General features: G+C 29.4%; 3 protein-coding genes across 5 annotated transcripts; 2 read left to right on the top strand and 1 right to left on the bottom strand.

Moving 5' to 3' along the window:
- Positions 1-262: 262 nt before the first annotated feature.
- Positions 263-3,676, top strand: LOC122630837 (YTH domain-containing protein 1). 2 transcript variants are annotated; one of them, XM_043815812.1, is made up of 6 exons: positions 263-677; positions 1,509-1,996; positions 2,123-2,339; positions 2,427-2,631; positions 2,702-2,978; positions 3,071-3,676. In XM_043815812.1, exons 2-6 carry the CDS (start codon positions 1,653-1,655, stop codon positions 3,399-3,401), a joined length of 1,374 nt encoding a protein of 457 aa, XP_043671747.1. In that variant the 5' UTR covers positions 263-677; positions 1,509-1,652; the 3' UTR covers positions 3,402-3,676. The 2 variants fall into 2 exon arrangements, with proteins under 2 accessions (XP_043671747.1, XP_043671746.1); XM_043815811.1 differs by having other exon boundaries at positions 263-1,412.
- An 884-nt stretch (positions 3,677-4,560) lies between these two features.
- On the top strand, positions 4,561-6,546 carry LOC122630839 (carbohydrate sulfotransferase 11-like). The gene is made up of 5 exons (XM_043815814.1): positions 4,561-5,229; positions 5,319-5,512; positions 5,577-5,699; positions 5,771-5,914; positions 5,995-6,546. Exons 1-5 carry the CDS (start codon positions 4,984-4,986, stop codon positions 6,383-6,385), a joined length of 1,098 nt encoding a protein of 365 aa, XP_043671749.1. The 5' UTR covers positions 4,561-4,983; the 3' UTR covers positions 6,386-6,546.
- Positions 5,285-9,631, bottom strand: LOC122630835 (SUMO-activating enzyme subunit 2). Of its 2 annotated transcripts, none has more exons than XM_043815808.1 (8): positions 9,458-9,629; positions 9,145-9,299; positions 8,764-9,051; positions 8,614-8,681; positions 8,313-8,531; positions 7,985-8,242; positions 7,289-7,878; positions 5,285-7,125 (listed from the first exon to the last, which is right to left on the bottom strand). In XM_043815808.1, the coding sequence occupies exons 1-8, from the start codon at positions 9,599-9,601 to the stop codon at positions 6,844-6,846; spliced, it is 2,004 nt and encodes a 667-aa protein (XP_043671743.1). In that variant the 5' UTR covers positions 9,602-9,629; the 3' UTR covers positions 5,285-6,843. The 2 variants fall into 2 exon arrangements, with proteins under 2 accessions (XP_043671743.1, XP_043671744.1); XM_043815809.1 differs by having other exon boundaries at positions 6,956-7,125; positions 7,203-7,878; positions 9,458-9,631.
- Between the last annotated feature and the right edge of the window lie 1,438 nt (positions 9,632-11,069).

The raw sequence follows: 11,069 nt of genomic DNA, 5'->3' as shown, positions 1-11,069 counted from the left end.
CAAGTTATCAAATATAAACGTATAAAAGAACAAGTTCTGTTTCTTTTTTTTTTTTTTTTTTTTTTTTTTCTTATTTTTACAGCTTTGACCGAAAGAAATATTTCAATAAAATCATGATATTATTATTATTATTATTATTATTATTATTATTATTATTATTATTATTATATCTAGAAGAATGTTATAAATAAATAACACGAGTTGCGGCATGAGGTAATACTTGTATAAATAAGTCGTTATTTCACATTTTACCCCATGATAGATATACGTGCATTATTCAAAATATATGTAATATTTGGATAATAAGATAAACGGTAATGATCATATCAAGAAAAAAAATTTTGTTAAGGATTCTCGAGCATTTACGTAAAAATTATATAAATTGTATAAAAAATTGAGAAAAGTATTAACCACTAATCAAAAATGTTATCCCGTAAATCTCTGGACTATGGTCGCTAGTATCGATCGTGCGAACTGGTGAGAACACGTCACACACAATGGACGCTACGGTTTGTATCTTGGTGAGCACGTAACTGTTTATCGTGTATTGCATCACAAGAAAGCAAGTTATGGTGTGCATCCTGTGTCAAATAAATGAAAACCGTTAAATGCGCTTGAATCGATGAGCATTCTTTGGTGAGGTGCGAATTGTGTTAGTGAAGAAAAACGAGTGTCACGTAAGTGTGTACGAGCCACTGAAGGTCTTGTAAAACATCAAGGACTTATCTTCGCAAAACATGAACTTTTCTAAGATTGATGAGGATATATAATCATTTTACATATCCGTAGTGGTGCCAGGACATAGCTAAAACCTGTTTTAATGATGAACTTTTGTAGGCATAGCGTTCGCGCTTTAAAAGACTATATATTGAAACTTTTTCAAAAAACGAGTATATTATGTGTTATGAAATATACAAGAATGTTAAGGACTGTTTATATTATTCGGTAAAAGTAGGGCTAAGCATTTCAGTTGAAAAGATAAATTTAATTACACAAATTTTTACAACCGTTATTTTTATGTTATATACGGACGATTTATGATAATAATCGTGAAACGTCAGTTAAAACAATATTTTATTATTATAAATTTTAACAAAAGCTAAACCATAGCGCGAAACAATTTTGTTTGTGCATAGTTGGAACAAGAACACTTGTGATAATGGTAGATGTAAATTGGAAACTGCTATGGATTATACACGTTCTAATTAAAGTATACGAAGACAATTTTAGTATCAAGAGTTATAAACCAATGCAAGTTTTTGGCCAATGGATTTCTTGAATATAATAAAACATTATAAAAACTACATCTTTTACCACAGTGACTTTAAATTGGATATTATGTGCAATCTTCTGAATCTTCTTATACTAAAAACATTACTGAGTTGTTTGCTACCGTGTAATTATCGTAAGATGTACGAAATCCTTTCAAATATGATATTCTTGTGGGACAAGTACAAGTTTATTTTGTCTAACCAACTAGTAAGCCTTTTTTTATATTTGATTTTCAGAAAATATTTAAAGGTGCCTGCACAACACTGGTCTTACACCTCCTGTATACCTAAAAAGATAGAGCCTGGATGAAGGAATCAATAAAGAACTGATTTTCAAGACTGTATAATATTAATTAAGATAAACTGGATCGAAGAGGAAGCATGGACAGCAACGCAGATGCAGATAATTTAAATCTCAGTTGTGGAGAAAATGATATAGTGGATGAGTTAAAAATTGGAGCTGATGAAACATATGATACACGCAGTGAAGTATCGTCTAGCAGCTCGAATTCAGATTCTAGTCAACCAAGTATAAGTTCCATTTCTACAAAATCATCGCGTGGGGATAACAAGCGGAATCGCAAAAATAAAGGAAAACGTGCTAGATCAAGAGAATCTAAATCTTCCAGTCCAGAAACTAAACGTGCAAGATCTAAGGACAGCAAAGGACCAGTCAAGAGTTATGATTATGCAACGAAATTGAATTACTTATTTAGAGATGCAAGGTTAGATATTTTTTAAAATATAAATTTTCAATATATTATTGGTTATATCAATATTTAATATTAATAAAAAATAGAAAATTTTTATATATATTATACTAAGAACATGTTATAAATTTTTTTTATTAGATTTTTCATCATCAAATCCAACAATGCTGAGAACGTGACCCTTTCCAAGGCCAAAGGAGTATGGAGCACACTTCCTCAAAATGAAGCTAATTTAAACCAAGCATATAGAGAATCTAGGAATGTATTGCTTGTTTTTTCTGTAAAAGAATCAGGAAAATTTGCTGGTTTTGCAAGACTCAGCACTGAATCTAGAAGAGATGGAGCACCTATTTCATGGGTATATTACCTTGAATTATAATAACATTTGTAAGAAAAAAATTATAAATATTTTATATCTATAATAGGTAAATGTTTTCATCTTTAGGTTTTACCTCCTGGCTTATCTGCAAAAGCATTGGGTGGTGTATTCAAAGTAGATTGGATATGTAGAAAAGAATTACCATTTACAGCAACATTGCATTTGTATAATCCTTGGAATGATGGCAAGCAAGTTAAAATTGGTCGTGACGGTCAAGAGATTGAGCCTCGCGTTGCAGAAGAATTGTGCAGATTATTTCCTGAAGATGAAGGTAAATCTTGAAAATTAATTTTATTTATAATATCCAATTCTTCTCTATATAAAAATTCCATGTTTTGCAGGGATAGAAATGACCCCAATCTTAAGAAAGTCTAAAGAGGCAGCTAAACATATTATTAAATCTACACGTTCATATAGAGATAGTAGACCTATTAGTAATAATAGTAGGTTTTTACGTACTCGAGGCAGAGGACGTAGACTTTTCCTGACATCAAGATCACGATTAGCTTCTTTAGCTAGAGGATCGCATTTGTCCAGTGGAGAACATAGAGGTTCAAGGGATCATCATCATCATCGATATACCAGTTGGTTTAATAGAGGAGATTCGCCTTATTCAAAGTATGATGGCAATCATAGTTACATTTTCTATAAGTTGTATATTATTTAAATGACAAAAAGATATAACTAATTGAATGAAATTAATTTTTTAGAGGATATGGTAACACTGGTTTGGGCGTAGCTGCTGCTGCTGAAGCTTATGTTGCAGATTATATGCGTACTATGCAGCATCAATTACCTCCATTACCACCTTACGCTGCACCACATCCATATGATTCTTTACCTCCACCACCACCACCCCCAAGATATTATGATGGCTTGCCACTACCACCCGACTATACCGCAGCTGCTTCGGCGCTTGAAAAACGCAGTTATGAACGAAGTGTAGATGAGTTTTTATGGAGAACAGCAAGTCGTCATAACCGGCATAGTGACCATCGATCATCTCGTGATCACCACCATAGATACAGAGATCGCAGATAAATCACATTTTAAATATTTTATTAAGTATACACATACATATTAATTTGTCGATTTATACGCAATTTAACTATCAATTATCCTTACGAACGAGCAATAGTATGCATTGATTTTATAAAAAAGATTTGTCTAGGCATAGAGACTTATTTAAGTCTGCTATTATATAAACTTAGATATTATATAAGCATTTTTTTATTACTTTTATACTACTACGTTTTAGTTCCTTCTTTTTATGGCAAAAAAAAAAATATGTAACTGAGTGTTAACTTCGTAACATTTATCCAACTATTCTACTAATCTATTAAAATTCAAGATAATATTAATAGCATGTAAAAATTCTTTTTTTAGTTCTTTGAATAATCTATAAAAATGGTGTCGGAAGTGTACTCTAAATATAATGTACGATAAGTATCATTGCTGTCTAACGTGAATACCCTCTCTTTTTTTCTTATGTTATTTCTTTAGTCTTTTATATAGTAATTAATATCAATATCTATCCCGAATATAAGCGAGTATATACGATATCATAAATGTATATAATTCTCAAACTATTAAGATGATTTTATCTAATCACGTATAATAGAATTGCATTATATACGTTAATCAGAACATTGTCTTAACACAATTAATATTTTTGTAGAAATAAATATCAGATATAAGAAAACATTTTTAAAAAGAAATTAACGAATATTGAGGATATTCACATTAGATGATATTATCAACTTAAACCTATATTCTTTTGAATCTTATTGGATATGGAAATCTAATTATACCTATATATAGGCTTACATTATTTTAGCAAAGTAAGATCTTTATATGTGAAATCTTGACTGTAACTTTGATATACTACATGTTTTTACAGTATACATATATGTAACATTTATAGTCAATTTCATAAGTCGATATGTTGGCTTAATAGAAAACACTGCCATAAATAAAAACATAGATTAACAGGGCAATGGAATAAAATTTAAATACACAATAGAGATATATGTATGTGCAAAAGATTTCATATTCTTTTAATTCAATATTAATAATTTTTTCGAAAATTAATATGTTGAACATTAACATATGAATTAGTATTATATCATATTAATCTAAATCAAATTTTAAGTAAAAATTATATATATATTAGTTAATGATTATATATTTAACTGAAATTTATGTTTATATTTTGTTCTGCATTTGCACTTGTAGATTTATGTGTGTGTTTCTCAGTGCTTTTGCATAGTAAATATAACAAAAAAAAAGAACGACTTGTGAATTATTTCAACTTTCCTATCCTTTCTATATCAAAATAAATAATTCGATTAAAGAGATCGATCTGTAAATACAAATGCTTTCTAAATATTTTTTATATCTTTATAAATATTTTTATTTATATTGGACTTCATCATTTAACATTATTGTGTTATGAAATTTAATAAATAAAAAAGGCTATAATTAATTATAAATGATAAAGCGTAAAATCAAAACTAAAAGATAAGTATTATCTATTGGACACTCCTACTGTGTTTTTGTTCAAAACGGATGTATATAATCATCGTGGTAAAGAATTGTAAGCGATGAAAATCACATCATCAAAATGTCACTGAAGCTACAGTTCATTAAATGCATCTTTTGTGTGATTTTATATCTATTAACATGTTTACTTTTTTTACAATTAAAAGCTAAACTAAATTTAATAAAACATATCTATATTGAAGAAAATAATAAAATAAAAGAAATAGATCTTTCTTCAACAATGTTTCCATACAATAAAAAATCTGTTAATTCAAATATAAAACTATCACGATGTGATAGGGTAAAACTTGAATCAAATTATCAGCAGGTAAGTACATTAAAATATAGGATATAATTGTGATCATGTATTTATATAAAATAAATTGTACATGTTAAATTTTTTATTACTTCAAACAGGAAAATGGATTATTACTTAAACAAATTTCAAATACATGTATAAAATATAATTTGAAAACTCCATTAGTAAAAAAACATTTCTTATATAGTCCTAAACATAAATCATTATATTGTTGGATCAGGAAGGTTGCATCTACTAGTTTTACAACATTATTCTCTAATATACAAGAACATAGGTTTTTTAAAAACTATTACAATTTATTTATCTCTATACTGTCTTTTTTATTAAATTAAATATTATAATTTATATGACATTTTTAGAAATATGAACTCTTTAACACCTCATAGTTCAAAAGAGTTACAACATTTGACTAATGATTCAAATATATTTAAATTATTAGTTGTAAGACATCCATTTGAAAGGCTTGTTTCATCATATAGGTAATTTTTTTATGTTATTAAGAGAATATTTTAATATTTTATTTTTCCATATAAGAATACAATGTTTATAGAGATCGAATAGAAGATAATACAAAATATACTGATCAAGCTTGGATATATACCAAAAAAATATATCATTTTACAAGACCAAATTTATTTCGTTCTAATAAAACAACTGGTAGTTTCTTCCAAAAAATATTTACACGTGATAAAAGGTAAATTTATAGCATTAAGATTATAACGAAATTACAAAAATTATATTATCATTAATTAATAATTAATTTATGTTTTACAGATTACAAATAGTACCTACATTTAAAGAATTTATAGAGTGGCTATTACAGGAATCGCCTAAACACGATGATGTACATTGGGATCAATATTATACCCATTGTGCTCTTTGTAATATAAATTATAGTTTTATTTTAAAATTAGATTACTATACTTTCGATCAGATTAATTACATTTTTTCCAAATTTGGGATAGATAAAAACAACATGGATTTACCAAATTTGGAACAAAGTAAAGGAGGATGTACTGATTTCAAACTGACTTGTAAATATTTTCAAAATTTGACACATAACACTATTCTAAAATTACATGAAAGATATAAAATAGATTTTGAAATGTATAATTATGATTTGGATAAGTACTTACTATGTAAATCAGAAATTACTAAGATATAAGAATTAAAATATGCAAAAAATATTTATTTCTTATACATTTTTTTAATTATGAATACAAGAATCATTCTACATTTTACGACGCAAATACAAAAATGAAGATAGACAAGAAATGATCTAAAAGATTAATTAATTTAACTTCTATGTTATAAATATTAACAAAACAACACGTAATCTGTATTAATTTAGATATTTAAGTTAACTAAAATGTATGAATAGAATTATATTTTTATAAATTTTAGAAAATTAAATGAGTTTCTTTATATTTAAACATATACACATATGTTATTGATTGATTTTTGACATCTAGTTGTATATAAATTCGACACATCATTCAACCTTACTTCTATATATTTTAAATAAAATATAAAAAAGAAAATTGATATTTACCTATTACTGTGATTATGTTTATTTATCTTACGACATATCTTATCATTATGAACTCTTTTTATATATTTTTTTTAAGTTGTCTCAGTACTTTCATCATATACAATCATACAATCATCATCCGTGGAAGACTTACACTTTGTTGTGCATGATGTTTTCTTTTCGGCAGAAACATCAGTTGCATTATCTTCTATGATAGAAACATCTTCTCCATTATTAACATCCAATTTTCGCTTTTTTAGGAGGATATCATTTTCGGTTATATCAATTTTGCGTTTCTTAACTGTATCTGTATATAATGCAGGATTAACTTCTGTTTCTACAATCATTATAGAATCTTCAGATGAGTTCTCAATCTGTAAAAAATATTTTTATTAATAAAATATAATTCAATAGTAAAATATAATAAAAATAATATCAACATTATATATACCTATTCTTGTAATTCTTTCTCTCTCTTTCTCTCTTTCTTTCTTTCTTATAATGTATTTCTAAAAACAAAATATATGTTAAACTTGCCTTGCCATTTGAAGTCGATGGTTTTTCAGAATCATTATTTTCTTCTTTTGGCATAAGATCTTCTTCGTTTGCTAGTATCAAAAACTCTGGACTTTCATCCTTTATAGAAGGTCGTTCTCGATGCATTATTGTGATAGTTAATGAATAATTTTGATGAAAATCATCGACTTTTAAAATTGTACCATCTTTTATTCCAAATTCTTCTAGAATTTTATTATTGTTTTCTTCAGTCTCCCCTTCTTCACTACTAATAACGACTATACCTTTGCCATCTATTATAACATCCGGAGCAATCATATTAAGTCTACTTTTCAATACTAACTCATCAAGTTCTTTAATTGTCATTTTGGATGTATCTGCAGCTAATACAGCTTGCGGCGTAGGAGCACACACGTAACATTTAGGATTCGGAGGATTAACATTTTTTTCTGGTACTAATAATTGATTTCTATGGTTCATTTTTAAACGCAAGTATACTGATCTACATTCTTTTAATTTATTTTCAAGAATATAAAATGCATGTAGAACGACTAATCCAGCAATGATGGCATTTGTAGTTGCTATCGCTGGAATTATATTTCCTGCCATTGCTATAAAAAAATAATTAGTAATATAAAAATTAGATAATTTTATATGCTACATAATATTTTACAATATTATATTGTAACATTTCCAAGCAATTTTCTTAATACTTACACTTGATATCAAATCTTGTCTTTTGTGGTATTCCAAAAATATAAGCTCGAATATTAGCACACGCTGCAACAAAATCCATAGCATGTTGATCATCTTTATCCCATATGAGATGATTATTTGGTGTTGTTTCTTGATTAGATTTTAAGCTTTTGCTTAAATTATTTATGGCTTCAGCAAAAATAGTTCCACATTTAGCAATACTCCAACGTTGTTGATCTTTTAATCCAGGCTCAGATATTTCTTTACTGGATCCAGGTACTAAAGAAATAAAAAATTATATTAAAAACCATGAAATAAATAAATAATTTTGTTGATACATTTTCCTAACCTCCATCAGGTAAATTTGACCAATCTAAAGGTATTGGAGGCCTTCTTTTTTTCCATAAATTTTCCATACTGAGTAGGTATTTAATATCATCATGAAAAAATTTTGTAAATAATTTTTTGGAATCATAATCACATGATTGTGCCCAAGATCGTGTTGAGACACGATCAACGTTTCCTTTACTACTTGATTCTGTTTCTAAACTAACTTGTGCAGCTGTATCTACAATAATAAATTAATTTATACAACTGTTAACAAATTAAAATTTCTTTTCGATTCGGTTATTAAAATAAAAAATATTTACCAGTAGCTTCAGGATCTGCAGTATCTGGTGAAACATCTTGATCAGGATCTTCTTCGCCAAATAACTGACTAATAATCATAATTATATTAATATTATATATAAATCGTACAAGACCTTTTTTGATTTGTTTATCAATCAAATAATACATACTTAAAAAGATGCTTTGCCCATACAATACAATGTATTGGTTCACTAGGTGTATTACGTATTGTACACCCTGGAAATGTTTTCTGTGCTGCTTTAGGAGTGCATTCATAACATTGACTTAAACCTTTCTTAATCAATTCTACCTGTCCTTCATAACCTGCTGTTCCAGATTCTATTAATGGTACGTCAGCTGCCAAACACATACGGTTTACATGATTTCTTGCTGCTCTATTATCAAGGGCATTCATAACTAAAGAGAATTTTTTAAAGAAGGATAATCCAAATTCTGATCTACAAAAATATGGTATTTATTTAACTTATAATTCTATAATTATAAATTATAATATGAACAAAAAATGAAAAAGAACTCTTAAAGGTACTTACGAAGTAATACTATCATGATAATGAATTATTTTGGCATTAGGGTTAAAAGTTAAAGCGGTTTCTTTTGCTACTTCGGCTTTAGATTTTCCCACGTGTTTTTTTTGAAATAAAAATTGTCTATTTAAATTACTTACATCAATAGTATCCAAATCAATCTGCAAAAAGAATAAATAATATAAGAAATAATTTGACATGCATCGAATAAAATTTTACAGTCGATTAAGGAGAAAAATAAACAATCTTTACGAAATGCCGATAGGAAAAAGTGTGGTTATAGAACGTTCATATATTCTATAAATATTGTCGGACTTACAATTTCAATATCACTAAAACCAGTCATTACAAGATTTTTCAAGATTTCGCAACCGATTCCTCCTGCACCAACCACAAGAACTTTACTTTTAAGAATAGCATTTTGCAAATTTTCGCGGAAAATTCCGTAGATATTCGCCGCCATTTTTCACGCTAAGTGTTATGCGTTATACATATAGTATATAGATAACTAACCTACAATCAAACGCTTGCGTGGTAGAACAATAAAAACATGGCTACCATTCAACCAATCAGAAACTAACAGGACTGGACAAACAATATATTCATGAAAAATCATTACTACACTAAGGGAACGAGGATTTTTTAATATTTAAGATAATTTATTACTTTTCATTCGAAACATGAATAACTTCGGTAATAAATATAGACAAAATATGAATTACAAGAGCAAACTGGGAACGCTATTCCCATCATACGACTATTATATTGGTGTATAAGCTTGTTTGGTTATATCTCTCAAAGCATATGAAAAATACAGAAATATGCAGCCATTCGCCCGGTAATATTTGAGTTATATACTTTAGATTTAGATTTCTATATATCTCAAGTATTACCGACCCAGGTCCCACCACGTGGAGGTTGCTGCAGTTGGAGACCCACGGGCTAACGGGGTCTCTACTTTAAATATCGCGTGACCGGCGTGATCAAATGATCGACGTTCAATAAAACGACGTCCCCGGTAGGACTTTTAATCGCGCCCGATACTCCCGGGAGTGATATAATAACGGTGACTCTACTCTAAATTCGCGTTTGCGGCGTCCACGTACCAACCGAGAATTCAGGCGGCTAACAGGAGGAGGGTCAGTCCACGCTTACGGATAGCAGATCCATACCACTCGGCAGCACACGAACCGACACACGACCGGTCATTTATTCGGTTTAGCAATCAAACGAAGTCCATTACCGTAGGATCTTTAATCGCGCCCGAGAACACCACGCCTGTGCCCGCCGACACAGGCGTGAGTGTTCTTCCTATCCTACCCGTATTCCGCGCGGATATATCGAAATTCGCGAAGAAGAGGAAAAGATGAAGAGAAAGAGAAGAAGAGAAGAAGCAAATGAGAGGAGAAGAAAGCAAGAGTGTGCGCACACGTGAGAAGGATGAAGCAGAAAAGAAAAGAAAGAAAAGCATATCCGTAAGATGCAGTGGAAGATAGGCAACTGTGAAAAATATGAAATTGGAAAGAAAATATGGACATGGAAAAGAAAAGAAAAGAAAAGACATACCCGAGCAAAACCAGAGTACGAAAATCCAGCTCGATTATTCGGTACTGAAGGAAGGAGACCCGCACAGAAGCCCACGCCCAAGGGCCCATCCCAAGGGACCCACCCGACAGACACTATAATAATCAATTATTATAAAATTATATTTTTGAATAAATAAAAATGAAAGAGCGCATTTATTGCAGAATATATGGAAGATGTACGAATGAACGTATTTTGAAATTTAGTTGGAATTTCATAGAGAAAATCTTGGAAAAATCTTGAAGAACGCAGCCATTCGCTCGGTAATACTTGTAGTCTACGAGTTTCCGATGTATCACAAGTAATTCCGACCCAGGTCCCACCGCGTGGAGGTTGCTGCATCTGGA

This window comes from Vespula pensylvanica, chromosome 7 (assembly GCF_014466175.1).
Source record: "Vespula pensylvanica isolate Volc-1 chromosome 7, ASM1446617v1, whole genome shotgun sequence".
Taxonomy (NCBI): Eukaryota; Metazoa; Arthropoda; class Insecta; order Hymenoptera; family Vespidae; genus Vespula; species Vespula pensylvanica.
This window is presented reverse-complemented; position numbering and strand designations above follow the sequence as displayed.

Coding starts and splice junctions, on each gene's coding strand:
- LOC122630837 (XM_043815812.1), top strand. CDS start 1,653: ATGGACAGCAACGCAGATGCAGATAATTTAAATCTCAGTTGTGGAGAA. Junction 1,997..2,122: donor TACTTATTTAGAGATGCAAG/GTTAGATATTTT, acceptor TTTTTTTATTAG/ATTTTTCATCATCAAATCCA. Junction 2,632..2,701: donor ATTATTTCCTGAAGATGAAG/GTAAATCTTGAA, acceptor CATGTTTTGCAG/GGATAGAAATGACCCCAATC.
- LOC122630835 (XM_043815808.1), bottom strand. CDS start 9,601: ATGGCGGCGAATATCTACGGAATTTTCCGCGAAAATTTGCAAAATGCT. Junction 9,052..9,144: donor TATCATGATAGTATTACTTC/GTAAGTACCTTT, acceptor ATATTTTTGTAG/ATCAGAATTTGGATTATCCT. Junction 8,532..8,613: donor TGCAGATCCTGAAGCTACTG/GTAAATATTTTT, acceptor TTATTATTGTAG/ATACAGCTGCACAAGTTAGT.
- LOC122630839 (XM_043815814.1), top strand. CDS start 4,984: ATGTCACTGAAGCTACAGTTCATTAAATGCATCTTTTGTGTGATTTTA. Junction 5,513..5,576: donor AGGTTTTTTAAAAACTATTA/CAATTTATTTAT, acceptor ATATGACATTTT/TAGAAATATGAACTCTTTAA. Junction 5,700..5,770: donor AGGCTTGTTTCATCATATAG/GTAATTTTTTTA, acceptor CAATGTTTATAG/AGATCGAATAGAAGATAATA.